At 44.6% G+C, this 24,225-nt stretch overlaps 1 protein-coding gene across 1 annotated transcript in view; it reads left to right on the forward strand.

Moving 5' to 3' along the window:
* fam169ab (family with sequence similarity 169 member Ab) overlaps positions 1-24,225 on the forward strand; it is a 34,994-nt gene that overhangs the window by 2,204 nt on the left and 8,565 nt on the right. The window contains exons 2-6 of the mRNA XM_064977047.1: positions 14,481-14,617; positions 14,702-14,801; positions 15,056-15,141; positions 15,880-16,051; positions 17,610-17,789. Coding sequence (XP_064833119.1) covers positions 14,481-14,617; positions 14,702-14,801; positions 15,056-15,141; positions 15,880-16,051; positions 17,610-17,789 — 675 coding nt within the window. The remainder of the gene's footprint in view (positions 1-14,480; positions 14,618-14,701; positions 14,802-15,055; positions 15,142-15,879; positions 16,052-17,609; positions 17,790-24,225) is intronic.

Below are 24,225 nucleotides of genomic sequence, written 5' to 3' on the forward strand. Positions count from 1 at the left end.
AAGACCCATAGGGTTGAGCTGGCCCTACCACTACACAGCCAGAGGAGGCTGTATGTGGGGTAGAGGGAAGACCCATAGGGTTGAGCTGGCCCTACCACTACCCAGCCAGAGGAGGCTGTATGTGGTGTAGAGGGTTGAGCTGGCCCTACCACTACCCAGCCAGAGGAGGCTGTATGTGGTGTAGAGGGAAGACCCATAGTGTTGAGCTTGCCCTACCACTACACAGCCAGAGGAGGCTGTATGTGGGGTAGAGGGAAGACCCATGGGGTTGAGCTGGCCCTACCACTACCCAGCCAGAGGAGGCTGTATGTGGGGTAGAGGGAAGACCCATGGGGTTGAGCTGGCCCTACCACTACACAGCCAGAGGAGGCTGTATGTGGGGTAGAGGGAAGACCCATGGGGTTGAGCTGGTTATTTACCACTACACAGCCAGAGGAGGCTGTATGTGGTGTAGAGGGAAGACCCATAGGGTTGAGCTTGCCCTACCACTACACAGCCAGAGGAGGCTGTATGTGGGGTAGAGGGAAGACCCATGGGGTTGAGCTGGCCCTACCACTACCCAGCCAGAGGAGGCTGTATGTGGTGTAGAGGGAAGACCCATAGTGTTGAGCTGGCCCTACCACTACACAGCCAGAGGAGGCTGTATGTGGTGTAGAGGGAAGACCCATAGGGTTGAGCTTGCCCTACCACTACCCAGCCAGAGGAGGCTGTATGTGGTGTAGAGGGAAGACCCATAGGGTTGAGCTTGCCCTACCACTACCCAGCCAGAGGAGGCTGTATGTGGTGTAGAGGGAAGACCCATAGGGTTGAGCTTGCCCTACCACTACCCAGCCAGAGGAGGCTGTATGTGGGGTAGAGGGAAGAGCCATGGGGTTGAGCTGGCCCTACCACTACACAGCCAGAGGAGGCTGTATGTGGGGTAGAGGGAAGACCCATGGGGTTGAGCTGGCCCTACCACTACACAGCCAGAGGAGGCTGTATGTGGTGTAGAGGGAAGACCCATAGGGTTGAGCTTGCCCTACCACTACACAGCCAGAGGAGGCTGTATGTGGTGTAGAGGGAAGACCCATAGGGTTGAGCTGGCCCTACCACTACCCAGCCAGAGGAGGCTGTATGTGGTGTAGAGGGAAGACCCATAGGGTTGAGCTTGCCCTACCACTACACAGCCAGAGGAGGCTGTATGTGGTATAGAGGGAAGACCCATAGGGTTGAGCTGGCCCTACCACTACACAGCCAGAGGAGGCTGTATGTGGTGTAGAGGGTTGAGCTGGCCCTACCACTACCCAGCCAGAGGAGGCTGTATGTGGTGTAGAGGGAAGACCCATAGGGTTGAGCTGGCCCTACCACTACCCAGCCAGAGGAGGCTGTATGTGGGGTAGAGGGAAGACCCATGGGGTTGAGCTGGCCCTACCACTACACAGCCAGAGGAGGCTGTATGTGGTGTAGAGGGTTGAGCTGGCCCTACCACTACCCAGCCAGAGGAGGCTGTATGTGGTGTAGAGGGAAGACCCATAGGGTTGAGCTGGCCCTACCACTACCCAGCCAGAGGAGGCTGTATGTGGGGTAGAGGGAAGACCCATGGGGTTGAGCTGGCCCTACCACTACACAGCCAGAGGAGGCTGTATGTGGTGTAGAGGGTTGAGCTGGCCCTACCACTACCCAGCCAGAGGAGGCTGTATGTGGTGTAGAGGGAAGACCCATAGGGTTGAGGCCCTACCACTACCCAGCCAGAGGAGGCTGTATGTGGGGTAGAGGGAAGACCCATGGGGTTGAGCTGGCCCTACCACTACACAGCCAGAGGAGGCTGTATGTGGTGTAGAGGGTTGAGCTGGCCCTACCACTACCCAGCCAGAGGAGGCTGTATGTGGTGTAGAGGGAAGACCCATAGGGTTGAGCTGGCCCTACCACTACCCAGCCAGAGGAGGCTGTATGTGGTGTAGAGGGAAGACCCATAGGGTTGAGCTTGCCCTACCACTACACAGCCAGAGGAGGCTGTATGTGGTATAGAGGGAAGACCCATGGGGTTGAGCTGGCCCTACCACTACACAGCCAGAGGAGGCTGTATGTGGTGTAGAGGGAAGACCCATAGGGTTGAGCTGGCCCTACCACTACCCAGCCAGAGGAGGCTGTATGTGGTGTAGAGGGAAGACCCATAGGGTTGAGCTGGCCCTACCACTACCCAGCCAGAGGAGGCTGTATGTGGTGTAGAGGGTTGAGCTGGCCCTACCACTACCCAGCCAGAGGAGGCTGTATGTGGGGTAGAGGGAAGACCAGCGGGGGAGTAGAGGGTAAAGGTTTGGATGAAGAATGTGACATTGTATACACTGTTCCTAGGCCGTCATTGAAAATAAGAATTTGTTCTTAACTGACTTGCCTAGTAAAATACGTACCTAGGAGCCAGCTCTGAGGCCCCGATTGGGTGTCTGTTTCCTGCACTACCCCTATTACTATTACCATCATTAGGTAATGTACAGTTGATGTCGGGAAGTTTACACACACTTTGGTTGGAGTCATTAAAACTCGTTTTTCAACCACTCCACAAATTTCTTGTTAACAAACTATAGCTTTGGCAAGACGGTTAGGACATTACTTTGTGCATGACACAAGTAATTTTTCCAACAATTGTTTAGTCAGATTATTTCACTTATAATTCACTGTATCACAATTCCAGTGGGTCAGAAGTTTACATACACTAAGTTGAGTGTGCCTTTAAACAGCTTGGAAAATGGCAAAAAATGATGTCATGGCTTTAGAAGCTTCTGATAGGCTAATTCACATAATTTGAGTCAATTGAAGGTGTAGCTGTGGATGTATTTCAAGGCCTATTTCCAAACGCCTGAAGGTACCACATTCATCTGTACAAACAATAGTATGCAAGTATAAACACCATGGGACACCACAGCCTACAAACCTGACTCAGTTACACAAGCTCTGTCAGGAGGAATGGGCCAAAATTCACCCAACTTATTGTGCGCAGCTTGTGGAAGGCTACCCAAAACGTTTGACCCAAGTTAAACAATTTGAAGGCAATGCTATCAAATGCTAATTGAGTGTATGTACACTTCTGACCCACTGGGAATGTGATGAAAGAAATAAAAGCTGAAATAAATACTTCTCTCTACAAATATTCTGACATTTCACATTATTAAAAAAAAGTGATGATCCTAACTGACCTAAAACAGGGAATTTTTACTATGATTAAATGTCAGGAATTGTGAAAAACTTGAGTTTAAATGTATTTGGCAAAGGTATGTAAACTTCCGACTTCAACTGTATGCTACACGCGCACACACGCATGTACAGCCGGACACACACACACACACACACACACACACACACGTAGTGCGAGCCAAGGGTTAACTACAGCGGGTACAGTGCCTTCGGAAAGTATTCAGACCCCCTGATTTTTTTTCCCCTCACATTTTGTTAGGTTACAGCCTTATTTTAAAATTGATGAACATTTTTCTCATCAATCTACACACAATACCCCATAATGACAAAGCAAAAACAGTTTTTTTTAGAAATGTTTGCAAATGTGTGTATATATATATTTAAAAACAAATACATAAAAAAAAAACTTAAGTACCCTTTACTCAGTACTTTGTTGAAGCACCTTTGGCAGTGATTACAGCCTTGAGTCTTCTTGGTTAGGATGCTAAAAGCTTGGCACACCTGTATTTGGGGAGTTTCTCCCATTCTTCTCTGCAGATCCGCTCAAGCTCTGTCAGGTTGGATGAGGAGCGTTACTGCACAGCTATTTTCAGGTCTCTTCAGAGATGTTCGATCAGGTTCAAGTCCGGGCTCTGGCTGGCCCACTCAAGGACATTAGGAAGCTTGTCGTGAAGCCACTCCTGTGTTGTCGTTGCTGTGTGTTGTGGGTCATTGTCCTGTTGGAAGGTGAACCTTTGCCCCAGTCAGGTCCTGAGCGCTCTGGAGCAGGTTTTCATAAAGGATCTCTCTGTATTTTGCTCCGTTCATCTTTGCCTCGATCCTGACGAGTCTCCCAGTCCCTGCTGCTGAAAAACCTCCCCACAGCATGATGCTGCCACCACCATGCTTCACCGTAGGGATGGTTCCAGGTTTCCTTCAGATGTGATGCTGGGCATTCAGACCAAACAGTTCAATTTTGGTTTCAGTTTGACCACAGGATCTTGTTTCTCATGGTCTGAGTGTCCTTTAGGTGCCTTTTGGCAAACTCCAAGCGGCCTGTCGTGTGGCTTTTACTGAAGAGTGGCCACTCTACCATAAAGGCCTTATTTGGTAGAGCGTTCGAGAGATTGTTCTCCTCCTGGAAGGTTCTCCCATCTCCACAGGGGAACTCTAGAGTGCTGTCAGATGGTTGACCAGCGGGTTGTTGGTCAACTCCCTGACCAAGACCCTTCTCCCCCGATTTATCAGTTTGGCTGGGCTTCCAGCTCTACAAAGAGTCTTGGTGTTTACACATTTCTTCCATTTAAGAATGCTGGAAGCCCGTCCCCAGATCTGTGCCTCAACACAATCCTCTCTTGGAGCTCTATGAACAATTCCTTCCACCTCATGGCTTGGATTTTGCTCTGACATGCACTGTCAACTGTGGGACCTTTTTATATAGACAGGTGTGCCTTTCCAAATCATGTCCAATTTAAGGTACCACAGATGGACTCCGATCAAGTTGTAGAAACATCTTGGATGATCAATGGGAACAGAATGCACCTGAGCTCAATTTTGTGTCTCATATCAAAGGGTCTGAATACTTATGTAAATAAGGTATTTTAGATGTAGCATTTTTTTTAAATACATTTTGTGTAACATTTCTCAACCCGTTTTTGCTTTGTTATAATGGGGTATTGTGTGTGTGGATTGCAGGGGATGTTTTTTGTTTTTCATCAATTTTAGAATTAGGCTGTAACGTAACAAAAAGTCAAGGAAGGGGTCTGAATACTTTCCGAAGGAAATGTATGTACAGTTTGTGCATTTGATAGGCAGACTCTGAGCTTTTATTTCTATTTGGATGTTCCTGATGGCCAATTTGGATTGGCTGTTTTCGTGTCATTAGTGTGGTGTTATTTTGGTCTCTGCAGATATGAAGATGAAAGTCTCATATGAGTTCACATACTACACTGCATACAATCACTTACACACAGTTCTTCCCCATTTTGGCGTCCAGTTCCACACAAGAACAACGGTAGGTTTTCCTCAACATATTGAGAAAAGAAGAACCTACTATAGTTAACAAGAGGGATATAAACTCTGCCTAACTCCCATTTCGCTGGTGTGGCAGTAGTGTGAAACATGGTAGAAACCAGGAGCAACACAAAATGTCAGCAGGGCAGGTGTTGCACTACACCGCCACCCTGGCCTAAAGGCTTCTGCATGTTTTGGTTCGGCTGGTGCCAAGCCCAACTCTGTTACTGAACGTATACACCCTTAAAAGACCTTAGCTTGAAAAAAAACACAGTAGTACGGTTTGTCCGTCTTGAGACGTTGTAGCCTGTATATACTTCCTCAAAATAGTCGGAATGAATCTAAGATAATTCATTCCGACTATTCATGACAGTTTTGACGTTTTTGCCAAGGAGCTCAGTCGTGCAATTTTACTTCGAACTAAGATGTTTGGTGCAGTATTTCTCAAGTGAAAACATTTGCAGTCATCTATCGTTGAATGACGACATACACTTACTTCATGGAAGTACTGTTGACCAATGAACGAGACAGTCGTGAAGAGGACACGACAAAGCCTATTCCCCCACAGGAAACTAAAAAGATTTGGCATGGGTCCTGAGATCCTCAAAAGGTTCTACAGCTGCAACAACGAGAGCATCCTGACCGGTTGCATCACTGCCTGGTACGGCAATTGCTTGGCCTCCGACCGCAAGGCACTTCAGAGAGTAGTGTGTACGGCCCAGTACATCACTGGGGCAGAGCTGCCTGCCATCCAGGACCTCTATACCAGGCGGTGTCAAGAGGAAAGCCCTAAAAATTGTCAAAGACCCCAGCCACCCCGGTCATAGACTGTTCTCTCTACTACCGCATGGCAAGCAGTACAGGAGTGCCAAGTCTAGGACAAAAAGGCTTCTCAACAGTTTTTACCCCCAAGCCATAAGACTCCTGAACAGGTAATCAAATGGCTACCTGGACTATTTGCATGTGTACCCCCCCAACCCATCTCTTACGCTGCTGCTACTCTCTGTTTATTATATATACATAGTCACTTTAACTATACATTCATGTACATACTACCTCAATTGGCCTGACCATCCAGTGCTCCCACACACTGACTAACCAGGCTACCTGCATTGTGTCCCACCACCCACCAACCCCTCTTTTTATGCTTCTGCTACTCTCTGTTCATCATATATGCATAGTCACTTTAACCATACCTACATGTACATACTACCTCAATAAGCCTGACTAACAGGTGCCAGTATATAGCCTTGCTACTCTTTTTTTCAAATGTCAACTGTTTTATTTCTTTACTTACCTACACACGCACACACACATACCTTTTTTCCCTGCACCATTGGTTAGAGCCTGTAAGTAAGCATTTCACTGTAAGGTTTACACCTGTTGTATTCGGCGCACGTGACAAATACACTTTGATTTGATGAAGAGGATTAGACTTCAGGTACCAAAATTTGGTTTGCCTTCGGAAAAAATAGTGTGCACGAACAGCTAATGACAAATATCCTTACCGGAGATCAAAATTAACAAAAATATCAGTGGCATCATAATATATGCACAAACTGTGTCAGATGTGAAGCATCGGGACACCTAAAGGAACACACGGCAGGTTTTAACACCCCTCCACCACCCTGTTCTAATGGACCACAGGCCGGGGTGTTAAAACCTGCCCTAACTGAACATACAACAAAGGGCTGGAATTTCCAGGCTGGAATGCCATGGTAATGTTCTGTGGGTGGGGTGCTGTTCAGAGAGAGTGAGTGTGGGGTTGTTTGGTGTTTCTGATGTGGGTGTTGGGTTGTTTGTGTGTGCAAGATCGACATGTTGGGGCGGCAGGGTAGCCTAGTGGTTAGAGCGTTGGACTAGTGACCGGAAGGTTGCAAGTTCAAATCCCTGAGCTGACAAGGTACAAATCTGTCGTTCTGCCCCTGAACAGGCAGTTAACCCACTGTTCCTAGGCCGTCATTGAAAATAAGAATTTGTTCTTAGTAAAATAAAGGTAAAATAAAAAAATAAAAAAAAAATGTTTACCTCGAACTTGGATCATATAGGCGGGGCGCTGAGCCCTCCAGGGCAATAGGCAGTAGTGACACATGCCAGCTCAAACTGGTTGCAACCAAATCATTCTGATCAAGAAAAGAGCTTGGGGGATAGAGTGCAGACTTGTAGAGCTAGCTAGCTGCAGGGAAGGTAGGACACACATCTTTTTTTTGTCTGATTCCCTTTCATTTTTTCTAAAATTCGTCCTCACTGTTTTGTTTTATCAGGTATCTGTTTCCCCCAGTTTGTTTTCTTCTGGTTTTCGCTCTTAAAATCACACACACACTTTCCCCAAGTCAAGCAAACTATCCTGGAGTGGCAATTAGGCTACCTGTCCTTTTGTTAGTATAGATGTCTGGACAGGCCAATGATTGCATTACCATCCCAATATGACAAAACATGTTGACCAGACTATCATGAATGGGCCATCTGTCTAGATAGGCCAAGGATTGCATCCCATGACGACAAGTGTAAACCAGAACATTGATGGCATATTTTGAGTACTTGCCGGCACAACGGCTGAGGCTTGTCCTCTATTCTGGTTCTGAATGTGATTTTTATTCCAGCAGACATGGAGTCCCTTCCTTGTGGACTGTCCACTGCAGGCACGTCTCCCATCTCAACCTGTGTGAGAAATAAAGGAAAAGGGGACCAGGAAATGTTTATTCATTTGTAATAAACAAAGGAGAACACACTTGAAGGCCATAATAGCTGCTCTGTTTTAGTGGCATGCTGTTAACTATTACATAGCTAAAACTAAGTCAAGTCAATTTATTAGTTTCTCAAGCATGTGGAAATTGTACAATTATTTAGGAAAGTAGTTGAATGAAGCTGAATAAAAGACTAATAATGGCACCACTCAATTTTGAATAATGAAAAAAGAACAGAACATAGTTTTTAGAGCATTGTTAGCCATTTTGTTGTACTGCTATTCTTTGGATTTGAGGAGTGCATTCAAAAGGATGTAACGGATGATAGGCCTGTACATTTTGTCGTGGACAGGCTATCACATATTATCATGAGAAAAGCTAGCTACAATTCAGTCATCAGATAACATTATCTGATCATCTTTCCCCCATTGCACTTTGTGCTGGTGTGCATTGAATGCCCATTGATGGGACTGCTATATCCCGCAGGAACCATCCCATCTTGGCTTGTCAATTTTATGCTCTCATAATAGTCTCTGGCAGTGGCTCGGGTGGTTGTTGTCCTTGATGATCTTTGTGGCCTTCCTGTAACATCGGGTGATGTAGGTGTCCGGGAGGGCAGGTAGTTTGCCCCCGGTGATGCGTTGTGCAGACCTCACTACCCTCTGGAGAGCCTTACGGTTGTAGGCAGAGCAGTTGCCGTACCAGGCGGTGGTACAGCCCGCCAGGATGCTCTCGATTTTGCATCTGTAGAAGTTTGTGAGTGCTTTTGGTGACAAGCCGAATTTCTTCAGCCTCGTGAGGTTGAAGAGGCGCTGCTGCGCCTTCTTCACGATGCTGTCTGTGTGGGTGGACCAATTCAGTTTGTCTGTGATGTGTATGCCGAGGAACTTAAAACTTGCTACTTTCTCCACTACTGTTCCATCGATGTGGATAGGGGGGTGTTCCCTCTGCTGTTTCCTGAAGTCCACAATCATCTCCTTAGTTTTGTTGACGTTGAGTTTGAGGTTATTTTCCTGACACAACACTCTGAGGGCCCTCACCTCCTCCCTGTAGGCCGTCTCGTCGTTGTTGGTAATCAAGCCTACCACTGTTGTGTCGTCCGCAAACTTGATGATTGAGTTGGAGGCGTGCGTGGCCACGCAGTCATGGGTGAACAGGGAGTACAGGAGAGGGCTGAGAACGCACCCTTGTGGGGCCCCAGTGTTGAGGATCAGCGGGGTGGAGATGTTGTTCCCTACCCTCACCACCTGGGGGCGGCCCATCAGGAAGTCCAGTACCCAGTTGCACAGGGCGGGGTCGAGACCCAGGGTCTCGAGCTTGATGACGAGCTTGGAGGGTACTATGGTGTTAAATGCCGAGCTGTAGTCGATGAACAGCATTCTCACATAGGTATTCCTCTTGTCCAGATGGGTTAGGGCAGTGTGCAGTGTGGTTGAGATTGCATCGTCTGTGGACCTATTTGGGCGGTAAGCAAATTGGAGTGGATCTAGGGTGTCAGGTAGGGTGGAGGTGATATGGTCCTTGACTAGTCTCTCAAAGCACTTCATGATGACGGAAGTGAGTGCTACAGGGCGGTAGTCGTTTAGCTCAGTTACCTTAGCTTTCTTTGGAACAGAAACAATGGTGGCCCTCTTGAAGCATGTGGGAACAGCAGACTGGTATAGGGATTGATTGAATATGTCCGTAAACACACCAGCCAGCTGGTCTGCGCATGCTCTGAGGGTGTGGCTTGGGATGCCGTCTGGGCCTGCAGCCTTGCGAGGGTTAACACGTTTAAATGTTTTACTCACCTCGGCTGTAGTGAAGGAGAGTCCGCATGTTTTCGTTGCAGGCCGTGTCAGTGGCACTGTATTGTCCTCAAAGCGGGCAAAAAAGTTATGTAGTCTGCCTGGGAGCAAGACATCCTGGTCCGTGACTGGGCTGGTTTTCTTTTTGTAGTCCGTGATTGACTGTAGACCCTGCCACATACCTCTTGTGTCTGAGCCGTTGAATTGAGATTCTACTTTGTCTCTATACTGACGCTTAGCTTGTTTGATAGCCTTGCGGAGGGAATAGCTGCACTGTTTGTATTCGGTCATGTTACCAGTCACCTTGCCCTGATTAAAAGCAGTGGTACGCGCTTTCGGTTTCACACGAATGCTGCCATCAATCCACAGTTTCTGGTTTGGGAATGTTTTAATCGTTGCTATGGGAACGACATCTTCTTCAACGCACGTTCTAATGAACTCGCTCACCGAATCAGCGTATTCGTCAATGTTGTTGTTTGACGCAATACGAAACATATCCCAGTCCACGTGATTGAAGCAGTCTTGGAGTGTGGAATCAGCTTGGTCGGACCAGCGTTGGACAGACCTCAGTGCGGGAGCTTCTTGTTTTAGTTTCTGTCTGTAGGCAGGGATCAGCAAAATGGAGTCGTGGTCAGCTTTTCCGAAAGGAGGGCGGGGCAGGGCCTTATATGCGTCGCGGAGGTTAGAATAACAATGATCCAAGGTTTTGCCAGCCCTGGTTGCACAATCAATATGCTGATACAATTTAGGGAGTCTTGTTTTCAGATTAGCCTTGTTAAAATCCCCAGCTACAATGAATGCAGCCTCAGGATGTATGGATTCCAGTTTGCAAAGAGTCAAATAAAGTTAGTTCAGAGCCATCAATGTGTCTGCTTGGGGGGAATATATACGGCTGTGATTATAATCGAAGAGAATTCTCTTGGTAGATAATGCGGTCGACATTTGATTGTGAGGTATTCTAAATCAGGTGAACAGAAGGATTTGAGTTCCTGTATGTTTCTGTGATCACACCACGTCTCGTTAGCCATAAGGCATACGCCCCCGCCCCTCTTCTTACCAGAAAGATGTTTGTTTCTGTCGGCGCGATGCGTGGAGAAACCCGCTGGCTGCACCGACTCCGATAACATCTCTCCAGTGAGCCATGTTTCCGTGAAGCAAAGAACGTTAGTCTCTGATGTCCCTCTGGAGTCCTACCCTTGCTCGGATTTCATCAACCTTGTTGTCAAGAGACTGGACATTGGCGACTTTAACTATGCCACTTTGTTTACATACTCATCTCATATGTATATACTGTACTCGATACCATCTACTGTATCTTGCCTATGCGGCTCTGTACCATCACTCATTCATATATCTTTATGTACATATTCTTTATCCCCTTACACTTGTGTGTATAAGACAGTAGTTTTGGAATTGTTAGTTAGATTACTTGTTGGTTATTACTGCATAGTCGGAACTAGAAGCACAAGCATTTCGCTACACTCGCATTAACATCTGCTAACCATGTATGTGACAAATAAAATTTGATTTGATGATTTGATTTGACTACTAAAGGACACCAAAGTAGGAAGAGACTTTCGTGGGCCAAGAAACACAAGCAATGGACATTAGATCGGTGGAAATGTTGAAGTTTGTGAAAGTCACGGCTGCAAGGTAAAAATATTGCTTTGGATAAGCAATGGCAGTCTTAACTCTTCTTCCGTGGGGTTTATCATTGATGTATTCCTCTCAAACGGTGCTTACTTGATATCTAGCAAACTCATTCAAAACTGTCCAGCTGTGTTGACACTCGCGCACAGCCTATCCTTGTGCCAGCTATCACATTGCATTTATGGAATGCTTAGTTCTGAGAAAATAGTTCCAAAAATAAATGTTTTTCCAACAACTATAATCAAAATATTCTAATTTCATATATACTTGTAAAGAATATTTGGAGTACCAAGTGCTAACCACCCAGCTTTTTAGTAGTTAGGTCTTTTTCCCTGCTTTTGAGGGGAGCTGGCTAGTAGGTACCCACAGACTTCCAGCTAAAATAACAATATGCTACCTTTTTTAACTTTCTTCAAACTGAATGATGAGCCATAAAAATGGTATCCATGAGTCCGTCTGACTCTGGGTAAGTAGAGAATTACCCAAAATACAGACTTATCCCTTTAAACCACATCAGGAAACCAATTTTGAGGTCTGCGTGTAGTACCCATTTTAATTCCAGTGTGCACCAGCAAAAGGCTGTAGTTTAGTAGTGTTTTTGTAGTGCACAGGTGATGGTAGAATTTGCAAAACAAATACCCATTGGACTGATGCAAATAATCCTAGCATTCTGCCAGGTAAGCATAGGCTACTTTTTGTAGTTAGATGCACTATGCAGATATCGCTCCGTCATTTCCTGGTTGCTAAAATTCTGTTTGTCTAATTTCACTTTATGACAAAACAAGAAAGTATAGTGTATAGAATCATTCAAAAATAAATTTTAAATAGTTTTAGTTGATTCCCTACTAAGTTCAATGCAATTATGAATATTGTTGAATTCCATTTTAATGTCTGTATTGCATGATTATGTCCACGTTCTCCGCGAAGCAGATTTTATTAGGGCCCTAGAAAGGTAGTGGGGGCTCAAGGCTGCCTCAAGTCAGCCTATAGGGAAAAAGACACTCACCCAAAGTAACTAACGTTTACACAGTAATGTCATGAAGCACAGTAACATCCAAAAGATCTGTTTTCCAAGAGAACATTTATCTATTACTGTGGTTACCACCAACGTCCCATATACTAGCTCCTGTCACATACACAGATAGAGCACTGGGTGAGTCGCAGAGCAACACTTGCTTAAGGGCACATTGGCAGTAGATAGTCAAGTCTTCTCTCTAATTTGATTCCTCCCCAACTGCCGGTTTGGAGACTCATTCAGAGAGCGAGAAGCAGTTAGTCTGCTTTCTAACCCCCTGGTGGAATAGACTAGTCAGGATCGAGGGAAGGATCAATGGAGCAAAGTACAGAGAGATCCTTGATGAAAACCTGCTCCAGAGTGCTCAGGACCTTGGACTGGGGCAAAGGTTCACCTTCCAACATGACAACGACCCTAAGCACACTGCCAAGACAACACAGGAGTGGCTTCGGGACAAGTCTCTGAATGTCCTTGAGTAGCCTAGCCAGAGTCCGGTCTTTTCCATTTGATCAACGTTGAGATGTTTCTACAACTTGATTGGAGTCCACCTGTGGCAAATTCAATTGATTGGACATGATTTGGAAAGGCACACACCTGTCTATATAAGGTCCCACAGTTGATGGTGCATGTCAGCAAAAACCAAGCCATGAGGTCGAAATAATTGTCCGTAGAGCTCAGAGACAGGATTGTTTTGAGGCACAGATCTGGGGAGGAGTACCTTTAAAAAAAAACATAATTAAAAGGCACAACTCCTGCTTGGAGTTTGGCAAGAGGCACCTAAAGGACTCTGACAATGAGAAACATTATTCTCTGGTATGATGAAACCAAGATTGAACTCTTTGGCCTGAATGCCAAGTGTCAGGTCTGGAAGAAACTTGGCACCATCCCTACAGTGATGCATGGTAGTTGCATCATCATACTGTGGGTATGTTTTACAGCAGCAGCGACTCAGACTAGTCAGGATCGAGGCAAAGATGAACAGAGCAGTACAGAGACATTAAAAACCTGCTATAGCGAGCTCAGGACCTTGGACTGGGGCAAAGGTTCACCTTCCAACAGGACACCGACCCTAAACACACATCGAAGACAATGCAGGAGTGGCTTCGGGAAAAGTTTCTGAATGTCCTTGAGTGGCCCAGCCAGAGCCCAGACTTGAACCCAATCTAACATCTCTGGAGAGACCTGAAAATAGCTGTGCAGCAATGCTCCCCATCTAACCTGACAGAGCTTGAGAGGATTTGCAGAGAAGAACCCAGGTTTGCAGGTTTGCCAAGCTTGTAGCCTCATACCCAAGAAGACTCAAGGCTGTAATCACTGCCAAAGGCGCTTCAACAAATTACTGAGTAAAGGTTCTGAATACTTATAAAATGTGATATTTTGGAAGTGGCATGTCCTATTTGTAGTCCATGTTGAGGGTTTTATATGTAGGGTGTGTTTGTAAATTCACTCTGGCGATCTACTCTGATTTTCAGAGCACTCTCATCTGAGTGTGCCAGAGCTCAGAATAATAGATGCATTTACAAATGTGCAATACCCTGAATATGACCAGTGGCAGTAAACATTTCCAAAGCGTCAGTCAGCAGCACAGTTGGTCACCAATGCTCTGAATAACATAACCTCCCGTCTCGCTCTGCTAGGGTGAGTAAAATGGTCAGAGTGAGGTGTTTTCTCATTTGTGTCTGGAAATGCTAGTAAGCTAACCAACTTTTAGCCACTTAGCTTGGGTGCTTGACTGTCGTTATGAGGTCAACATGCTCAGATGAACCCAACGCTCCAAGAGCTGCTCTGACATTACAAACGGGACAATCTAACCAAGCTCTGAACACACTCTGGCACACCGTGAATTTAAGACACCCATAGGTGTTCTATAAGTCAGTTTGTTTCTTCCAGGGAGGGCAGCATTTGAAGTGTCACTGAAGTGTTGATTTCATAGTAACATCAGAATAGCATGGTTTTTATTGTGCAGTCCTTGTCTGATGGGACATTGTGTGTTTCCATTTTGATTGATTGGGTTTATTTTGGGTATGATGAGGACAAGGCATTGGGTCTAGAGGTAAACAGAATACAGGTACCAAGTTTTGTTTGTGTAAAAGGAATCATTCCCTGTGTGTTAGTGATAGACTTGTGTATTTTTTCTGGCATGTTGAGATCCACTGACATGTGACCCCTGCACTGTAGGGATGGAGTTCCCTGTGGACGTGTTGGGATCAGTGAGACATGAGGAGGAGGAGCAGGCAGCAGAGGGCTACATGACCCAGCTACGATACATCATCCCCGACAAGGCCGAGAGCTTTACCCTGCCCAGCCACAGAATGGTAGTCACACAAACACACCTACAGTACGACATGCATGGTTTGTTTAATTGACTCTAACCCCATGTCTCTCTGGCTCTCCCTCAGATCTGTATCAGTCTGTGTAACGTTGGTTTTGTTCCCATCTATGGAGGAGACCTGAAGCATAAGATTCTGGCCCTGTTCGCCCCAGAGGACCAGCTCACAGGTACATCCCTCCCTCAGCACAGAACGAGTCTCTAGCCTCTTGTCTGTCCGTTGATACAGTCACAGTGTAAGCTGGTCGTTTCCACCACATAGATGGATGTAAGCTATTTTATTTAAAGCTACAAGCTTACACACATCAGATCGAAAAGTTTCATAATGTCTGGGGGTTTATATTTTACAGAGACACGTTTGGATTCTAACCAGATGTCATATTCATCTAACTCTAATTCTCTGTCTCTCTCTCTCTCTCTCCAGCGGTAGCTTTGTTTCTGGCGGGTCAGTGGTGGTCTGTCGAGGACATCCTCAGAACCTCCGACCCCTCCAGAACTGGCCTCCTCAAGGTTCACAAACTGCAACACGTACAACACGAGATGATTGTTGAGTTGACACATGGAGAAACATAAAGCTAGCACATTGAAACACACAAACACAAGGTGTCACAAACGGACTCTGTAGAGGTAGGATATTGGGTTTGTCTACCTGGTGTGAGGAGAGGCTCAGTCTGACGGGATATGAGGGAGGACACACAGGATCCTACAACAACATGACTGAGAGCACACAAACTAACCTGGCATGTTTATCAACCCAATGAAATGCATAATGACATTGTTTTGAACAGAATCTCAACCGCTGCATGTGTTGCGTGTGTGTGTTTCTGTCAGTTTGCCCAGCAAATGGTTCTGATTAGCATCGAACAATAGAGAAACACACAGCGTGCACATGTACAGACAGACACACATACATACTGGTGGGAAGTGTGTTACGGTGGTATAAAACTAGGGGCAGTGTTCAGGGTCATGATCCAAACCCACAGTTAAATGTCAGTTCTATTCTGTTTGGCAGAGCTACAGAGCTGTAAAAACAGTCACTTCCAACATTTACGTGGGAGGTGAAAGACTACTTATGCCATGTACTGAGTCAAGGTACTTCTGATTCACGTGTGTCCTACTAGAGTGCATGTCAATTGAGCAGAGAGAAAAGTGTGTTCACTGTGTTCCATGTAAAAACGTCAGAGGAGAGTTGTGTGTGTTACCTTAACATTTCATTAAGTGACAGTCTTTTATCTGTGTGTGTCCCAGGTGAGGAGTCTTGGTGAGCGGATCGTCCTCTACATTCTGAACCGTATTGTGTACCGCGTGGGTGAGATAGACAAACCTGAGGTGCCCTTCCTGTGCCACGGACAGAACCACTTCGCCAAGCTCCTTTGGAAGGATGGACACGCTGTCGGTTTCTACTCTGTCAAACCCAAAGGTTTTTGTCTGGTCAAACTGTCACTGGTAGCGGTCATCTTTGGTTTCAAACCGTACTGGTCTTATTTGATAGGTGAAGTTAGCTGGAGAGTTGGCACTGGACAGTACCCTTAACTTACACAAGGCTGTCCGTGACCCTTAACCTCCTGAAGATGATTACTATGATGACAGACTTTATACATAGCATTAGTCAATCATGTCTCAATCAATTATAGCATACTTTCAAGTAGAGGTTGACCGATTATGATTTTTTTTACCGCCGATACCGGATATTGGAGGACCAAAAAAGCCGATACCGATTAATAGGCTGATTTTTATTATTTATTCATTTATTTATTTATTTGTAATAATGACAATTACAGTAATACTGAATTAACACTTATTTTAACTTAATATAATACATCAATAAAATCAATTTAGCCTCAAATAAATAATGAAGCATGTTCAATTTGGTTTTAATAATGCAGGAACAAAGTGTTGGAGAAGAAAGTAAAAGTGCAATATGTGCCATGTAAAAAAGCTAACGTTTCAGTTCCTTGCTCAGAACATGAGAACATATGAAAGCTGGTGGATCCTTTTAATATGAGTCTTCAATATTCCCAGGTAAGAAGTTTTAGGTTGTAGTTATTATAGGAATTATAGGACTATTTCCCTCTATACCATTTGTATTTCATTAACTTTTGACTATTGGATGTTCTTATAAGCACTTTAGTTTTGCCAGTGTAACAGTATAGCTTCTGTCCCTCTCCTTGCTCCTCCCTGGCCTTGAACCAGGAACACAACGACAACAGCCACCCTTGAAGCAGCGGTACCCATGCAGAGCAAGGGAAACAACCACCCCAAGACCCAGAGCGAGTGACGTTTGAAACAATATTAGCGCGCGCTAACTAGCCAGCCATTTCACTTCGGTTACACCAGCCTCATTTCGGGAGTTGACAGGCTTGAGTCATAAACAGCGCAATGCTTGATGTACAACGAAGAGCTGCTGGCAAAAGGCATGAAAGTGCTATTTGAATGAATGTTTCGCGCCTGCTTCTGCCTACCACCGCTCAGTCAGATACTTAGACACTTGTATGCCTAGTCAGATTATACGCAACGCAGGACACGCTAGATAATATCTAGTAATATCATCAACCATAAGATAAGTTTAATGCTAGCTTGCAACTTACCTTGGCTTACTGCAGTCGCGTAACAGGCAGTCAGTCTCCCTGTGGAGTGCAACGGTCGTTATTGCGTTGGACTAGTTAACTGTAAGGTTGCAGGATTGAATCCCCCGAGCTGACAGGGTAGAAATCTGTCGTTCTGCTCCTGACCAAGGCAGTTAACCCACCGTTCCTAGGCCGCCATTGAAAATAAGAACGTGTTCTTAACTGACTTGCCTATTAAATAAAGATTAAATAAAGGCGTAAAAATAAATCGGCAAAATCTGTGTCCAAAAATACCGATTTCCGTTTGTTATGAAAACTTGAAATCGGCCCTAATTAATCAGCCATTCCGATTAATCGGTCGACCTCTACTTTCAAGACATGAACTAACATAATCTCTTCCTCTCTCTCCAGACAGCTTGTGTAATGGCTTTGTGACCCAACGCTACCAGTTGCCTGTTATGGACTCCATCTTTGTCAGGAAGTGTCATCGTGGAAACAGTCATGGTCTGCAGATGCTGGAGGACTTTGTGGACTCTTTCAAAGATGACCAGCTCGGCCTGAAGTACCCTCTCTCTCTAACCATGTATAAAGGTTAGTGGTAGTAGTCTATCTATTCAATTCAATGGATTTTATTGGCATGGGAAACGTGTTAACATTGCCAAAGCAAGTGAAGTAGAATAATATACAAAAGTGAAATGAACAGTAAACATTACACTCATAAAGTTCCAAAAGAATACAGACATTACAGATGTCATTTGTGTATGTATACAGTGTTGTAACAATGTGCAAATGATTAAAGTACAAAATGGAAAATAAACAAACATAAATATGGGTTGTATTTACAATGGTGTCTGTTCTTCACTGGTTGCCCTTTTCTTGTGGCAACAGGTCATAAATCTTGCTGCTATGATGGCACACTGTGGTATTTCACCCAGTTGATGAGTTTATCAAAATCGGGGATGTTTTCAAATTTTTTGTGGATCAGTTTGGGTTTGAAGTGCTTTTAAATTGCAGACTTGAATTTAGATGTAGCCAAACAATTAGATATTTTCTGTACTTTCATTACCACTGGAAAGCGGCCCAGTTCTGCCCTACACACATTAGTTGGTGTATTTCTCTGGACTTGTAGAATTTTCCTACAGAATTCTGCATGTAGGGATTCAATTGGATGTTTGTCCCACATTTTAAAGTCCAGTTTATTGAGTGGGCCCCAAACCTCACTTCCGTAAAGAGCTATTGGTAGGATTACACTGTCACATATTTTGGTCCAAATTCTAATTGGGATGTTGATTTTGAGTAATTTCATTTTTATTGCGTACAATGCGCTGTGTCTGCTTTTTATTTGAATGCATTCACTGCCATATTAATGTCTCCCAATGCAGATATGGTCAGACCAAGGTACGAGTAATTTTTAGTGTGTTCAATTATTGTTGTTCAGGGCAAATTTATATTTCTGTTTCTGACATCCTGGGTTTTTTCTGGAAAATCATGATTTTCATTTAGTTTTTTTTTATTTACTGCCAGGGCCCAATTTATGGCAATATTGCTCTAGAATGTTAAGGTTCTGTTGAAGACCTTCTTTGGTTGTTGCTAGAAGTATCAAATCATCAGTATATAGCAGGCATTTTTTTTTTTTACCTCTGTGTCAAATTGTGTGAGTCCTGGGGCTGGAGACTTGACCAACATGTCTGCTAATTCATTGATCTAAATGTTGAGAAGATTTGGACTCAAACTGCAGCCTTGTCTCACACCTCGACGTTGTGAAAATAATTATGTTCTTTGGTTTTTGATTTTTATTGCACACTTGTTTTCTGTGTACATACATTTTATTAAGTCATATACCTTACCACCAAGTCCACTTTGGAGAATTTTGTAGAATAGCCCTTCGTACCAAATAGAATCAAATGTTTTTTTAAAGTCAATAAAGCAATTCAAGATTTTGCATTGTTTTTTTGGGGGTGGACTTGTTTATTAATTTGTGTGTGTATATATGTTCAGTAGTGCGGTGGTGTTAATTAATTAGTGTGTGTATATGTGGTCAGTAGTGCGGTGGTGTTAATTAATTAGTGTGTGTGTGTATATATTTTTTCAGTAGTGAGGTGGTGTTTATTAATTAGTGTAAGGTGTATATATATATGGTCAGTAGTGCAGTGGTGTTTATTAATTAGTGTAAGGTGTATATGTGGTCAGTAGTGCAGTGGTGTTTATTAATTAGTGTAATGTGTATATGTGGTCAGTAGTGCGGTGGTGTTTATTAATGAGTGTAAGGTGTATATGTGGTCAGTAGTATGTGCTAAATGACTTAAATGCAAATGTAGTGCGGTGGTGTTTATTAATGAGTGTAATGTGTATATGTGGTCAGTAGTTTATTAATGAGTGTAATGTGTATATGTGGTCAGTAGTGCGGTGGTGTTTATTAATGAGTGTAAGGTGTATATGTGGTCAGTAGTGAGGTGGTGTTTATTAATTAGTGTAAGGTGTATATGTGGTCAGTAGTGCGGTGGTGTTTATTAATGAGTGTAAGGTGTATATATGGTCAGTAGTGAGGTGGTGTTTATTAATGATTGTAAGGTGTATATGTGGTCAGTAGTGCATAAGAGTGTCTGTTTAAATGAGTACTTAAATGTAAATATGTGATCAGTAGTGAGGTGGTGTAAAGTGTAAGGTGTATATGTGGTCAGTAGTGTAGTGGTGTTTATTAATTAGTGAGGTGTATGTGGTCAGTGTGTAGTGGTGTTTATTAATTGTGTCAGGTGTATATGTGGTCAGTAGGTGGTGTTTATTAATGAGTGTGTGTGTATATATGGTCAGTAGTGCAGTGGTGTTTATTAATTAGTTTGTGTATATATGGTCAGTAGTGAGGTGGTGTTTATGTGTATATATTTTGTCAGTAGTGCAGTGGTGTTTATTAATTAGTTAAATGTATATATGGTCAGTAGTGCGGTGGTGTTTATTAATGAGTGTGTATAAGGTGTATATGTGGTCATTAGTGAGGTGTTGTTTATTAATGAGTGTAAGGTGTATATGTGGTCAGTAGTGCGGTGGTGTTTATTAATTAGTGTGTGTATATATGGTCAGTAGTGAGGTGGTGTTTATTAATGAGTGTGTATAAGGTGTATATGTGGTCAGTAGTGAGGTGGTGTTTATTAATGAGTGTAAGGTGTATATGTGGTCAGTAGTGAGGTGGTGTTTATTAATGATTGTGTGTGTATATATTTTGTCAGTAGTGCAGTGGTGTTTATTAATTAGTTTGTGTATATGTGGTCAGTAGTGAGGTGGTGTTTATTAATGAGTGTGTGTATATATTTTGTCAGTAGTGCAGTGGTGTTTATTAATTAGTTTGTGTATATATGGTCAGTAGTGAGGTGGTGTTTATTAATGAGTGTGTATAAGGTGTATATGTGGTCAGTAGTGAGGTGTTGTTTATTAATGAGTGTAAGGTGTATATGTGGTCAGTAGTGCGGTGGTGTTTATTAATTAGTGTGTGTATATGTGGTCAGTAGTGAGGTGGTGTTTATTAATGAGTGTAAGGTGTGTGTATACAGTGCCTTGCGAAAGTATTCGGCCCCCTTGAACTTTGCAACCTTTTGCCACATTTCAGGCTTCAAACATAAAGATATAAAACTGTATTTTTTTTGTGAAGAATCAACAACAAGTGGGACACAATCATGAAGTGGAACAACATTTATTGGATATTTCAAACTTTTTTAACAAATCAAAAACTGAAAAATTGGGCGTGCAAAATTATTCAGCCCCTTTACTTTCAGTGCAGCAAACTCTCTCCAGAAGTTCAGTGAGGATCTCTGAATGATCCAATGTTGACCTAAATGACTAATGATGATAAATACAATCCACCTGTGTGTAATCAAGTCTCCGTATAAATGCACCTGCACTGTGATAGTCTCAGAGGTCCGTTAAAAGCGCAGAGAGCATCATGAAGAACAAGGAACACACCAGGCAGGTCCGAGATACTGTTGTGAAAAAGTTTGGATACAAAAAGATTTCCCAAGCTTTTAACATCCCAAGGAGCACTGTGCAAGCGATAATATTGAAATGGAAGGAGTATCAGACCACTGCAAATCTACCAAGACCTGGCCGTCCCTCTAAACTTTCAGCTTATACAAGGAGAAGACTGATCAGAGATGCTTCCAAGAGGCCCATGATCACTCTGGATGAACTGCAGAGATCTACAGCTGAGGTGGGAGACTCTGTCCATAGGACAACAATCAGTCGTATATTGCACAAATCTGGCCTTTATGGAAGAGTGGCAAGAAGAAAGCCATTTCTTAAAGATATCCATCAAAAGTGTCGTTAAAGTTTGCCGCAAGCCACCTGGGAGACACAGCAAACATGTGGAAGAAGGTGTTCTGGTCAGATGAAACCAAAATTGAACTTTTTGGCAACAATGCAAAACGTTATGTTTGGCGTAAAAGCAACACAGCCCATAACCCTGAACATACCATCCCCACTGTCAAACATGGTGGTGGCAGCATCATGGTTTGGGCCTGCTTTTCTTCAGCAGGGAGAGGGAAGATGGTTAAAATTGATGGGAAGATGGAAGGAGCCAAATACAGGACCATTCTGGAAGAGAACCTGATGGAGTCTGCAAAAGACCTTAGACTGGGACGGAGATTTGTCTTCCAACAAGACAATGATCCAAAACATAAAGCAAAATCTACAATGGAATGGTTCAAAAATAAACATATCCAGGTGTTAGAATGGCCAAGTCAAAGTCCAGACCTGAATCCAATCGAGAATCTGTGGAAAGAACTGAAAACTGCTGTTCACAAATGCTCTCCATCCAACCTCACTGAGCTCGAGCTGTTTTGCAAGGAGGAATGGGAAAAATTTCAGTCTCTCGATGTGCAAAACTGATAGAGACATACCCCAAGCGACTTACAGCTGTAATCGCAGCAAAAGGTGGCGCTACAAAGTATTAACTTAACTTCTTGCGTCGAGCAATCCCGGATCCGGGATTCTATTTATAGCCTCAAGCTCATTAGCATAACGCAACGTTAACTATTCATGAAAATCGCAAATGAAATGAAATAAATATATTTGCTCTCAAGCTTAGACTTTTGTTAACACTGTCATCTCAGATTTTCAAAATATGCTTTTGAACCATAGCAAATCAAGCATTTGTGTAAGAGTATTGCAAGCTAGCTTAGCATTTTGCGTAGCATTTAGCAGAAGAACTTTGAAGAACTTCAAGTGTTTTCAATGAGGAGACTCTAAGTTACATAGCAAATGTTCAGTTTTTCCTGAAAGAATCTTTGTGTAGGAGAAATCGCTCCGTTTTGTACATCACATTACATTACATTACATTTAAGTCATTTAGCAGACGCTCTTATCCAGAGCGACTTACAAATTGGTGAATTCACCTTCTGACATCCAGTGGAACAGCCACTTTACAATAGTGCATCTAAGTCATTAAGGGGGGGGTGAGAAGGATTACTTATCCTATCCTAGGTATTCCTTGAAGAGGTGGGGTTTCAGGTGTCTCCGGAAGGTGGTGATTGACTCCGCTGTCCTGGCGTCGTGAGGGAGTTTGTTCCACCATTGGGGGGCCAGAGCAGCGAACAGTTTTGACTGGGCTGAGCGGGAACTGTACTTCCTCAATGGTAGGGAGGCGAGCAGGCCAGAGGTGGATGAACGCAGTGCCCTTGCTTGGGTGTAGGGCCTGATCAGAGCCTGGAGGTACTGCGGTGCCGTTCCCCTCACAGCTCCGTAGGCAAGCACCATGGTCTTGTAGCGGATGCGAGCTTCAACTGGAAGCCAGTGGAGAGAGCGGAGGAGCGGGGTGACGTGAGAGAACTTGGGAAGGTTGAACACCAGACGGGCTGCGGCGTTCTGGATGAGTTGTAGGGGTTTAATGGCACAGGCAGGGAGCCCAGCCAACAGCGAGTTGCAGTAATCCAGACGGGAGATGACAAGTGCCTGGATTAGGACCTGCGCCGCTTCCTGTGTGAGGCAGGGTCGTACTCTGCGGATGTTGTAGAGCATGAACCTACAGGAACGGGCCACCGCCATGATGTTGGTTGAGAACGACAGGGTGTTGTCCAGGATCACGCCAAGGTTCTTAGCGCTCTGGGAGGAGGACACAATGGAGTTGTCAACCGTGATGGCGAGATCATGGAACGGGCAGTCCTTCCCCGGGAGAAAGAGCAGCTCCGTCTTGCCGAGGTTCAGCTTGAGGTGGTGATCCGTCATCCACACTGATATGTCTGCCAGACATGCAGAGATGCGATTCGCCACCTGGTCATCAGAAGGGGGAAAGGAGAAGATTAATTGTGTGTCGTCAGCATAGCAATGATAGGAGAGACCATGTGAGGTTATGACAGAGCCAAGTGACTTGGTGTATAGCGAGAATAGGAGAGGGCCTAGAACAGAGCCCTGGGGGACACCAGTGGTGAGAGCGCGTGGCGAGGAGACAGATTCTCGCCACGCCACCTGGTAGGAGCGACCTGTCAGGTAGGACGCAATCCAAGCGTGGGCCGCGCCGGAGATGCCCAACTCGGAGAGGGTGGAGAGGAGGATCTGATGGTTCACAGTATCGAAGGCAGCCGATAGGTCTAGAAGGATGAGAGCAGAGGAGAGAGAGTTAGCTTTAGCAGTGCGGAGCGCCTCCGTGATGCAGAGAAGAGCAGTCTCAGTTGAATGACTAGTCTTGAAACCTGACTGATTTGGATCGAGAAGGTCATTCTGAGAGAGATAGAGGGAGAGCTGGCCAAGGACGGCACGTTCAAGAGTTTTGGAGAGAAAAGAAAGAAGGGATACTGGTCTGTAGTTGTTGACATCGGAGGGATCGAGTGTAGGTTTCTTCAGAAGGGGTGCAACTCTCGCTCTCTTGAAGACGGAAGGGACGTAGCCAGCGGTCAGGGATGAGTTGATGAGCGAGGTGAGGTAAGGGAGAAGGTCCCCGGAAATGGTCTGGAGGAGAGAGGAGGGGATAGGGTCGAGCGGGCAGGTTGTTGGGCGGCCGGCCGTCACAAGAAGCGAGATTTCATCTGGAGAGAGAGGGGAGAAA

This window comes from Oncorhynchus masou, chromosome 11, assembly GCF_036934945.1.
Source record: "Oncorhynchus masou masou isolate Uvic2021 chromosome 11, UVic_Omas_1.1, whole genome shotgun sequence".
NCBI lineage: Eukaryota > Metazoa > Chordata > Actinopteri > Salmoniformes > Salmonidae > Oncorhynchus > Oncorhynchus masou.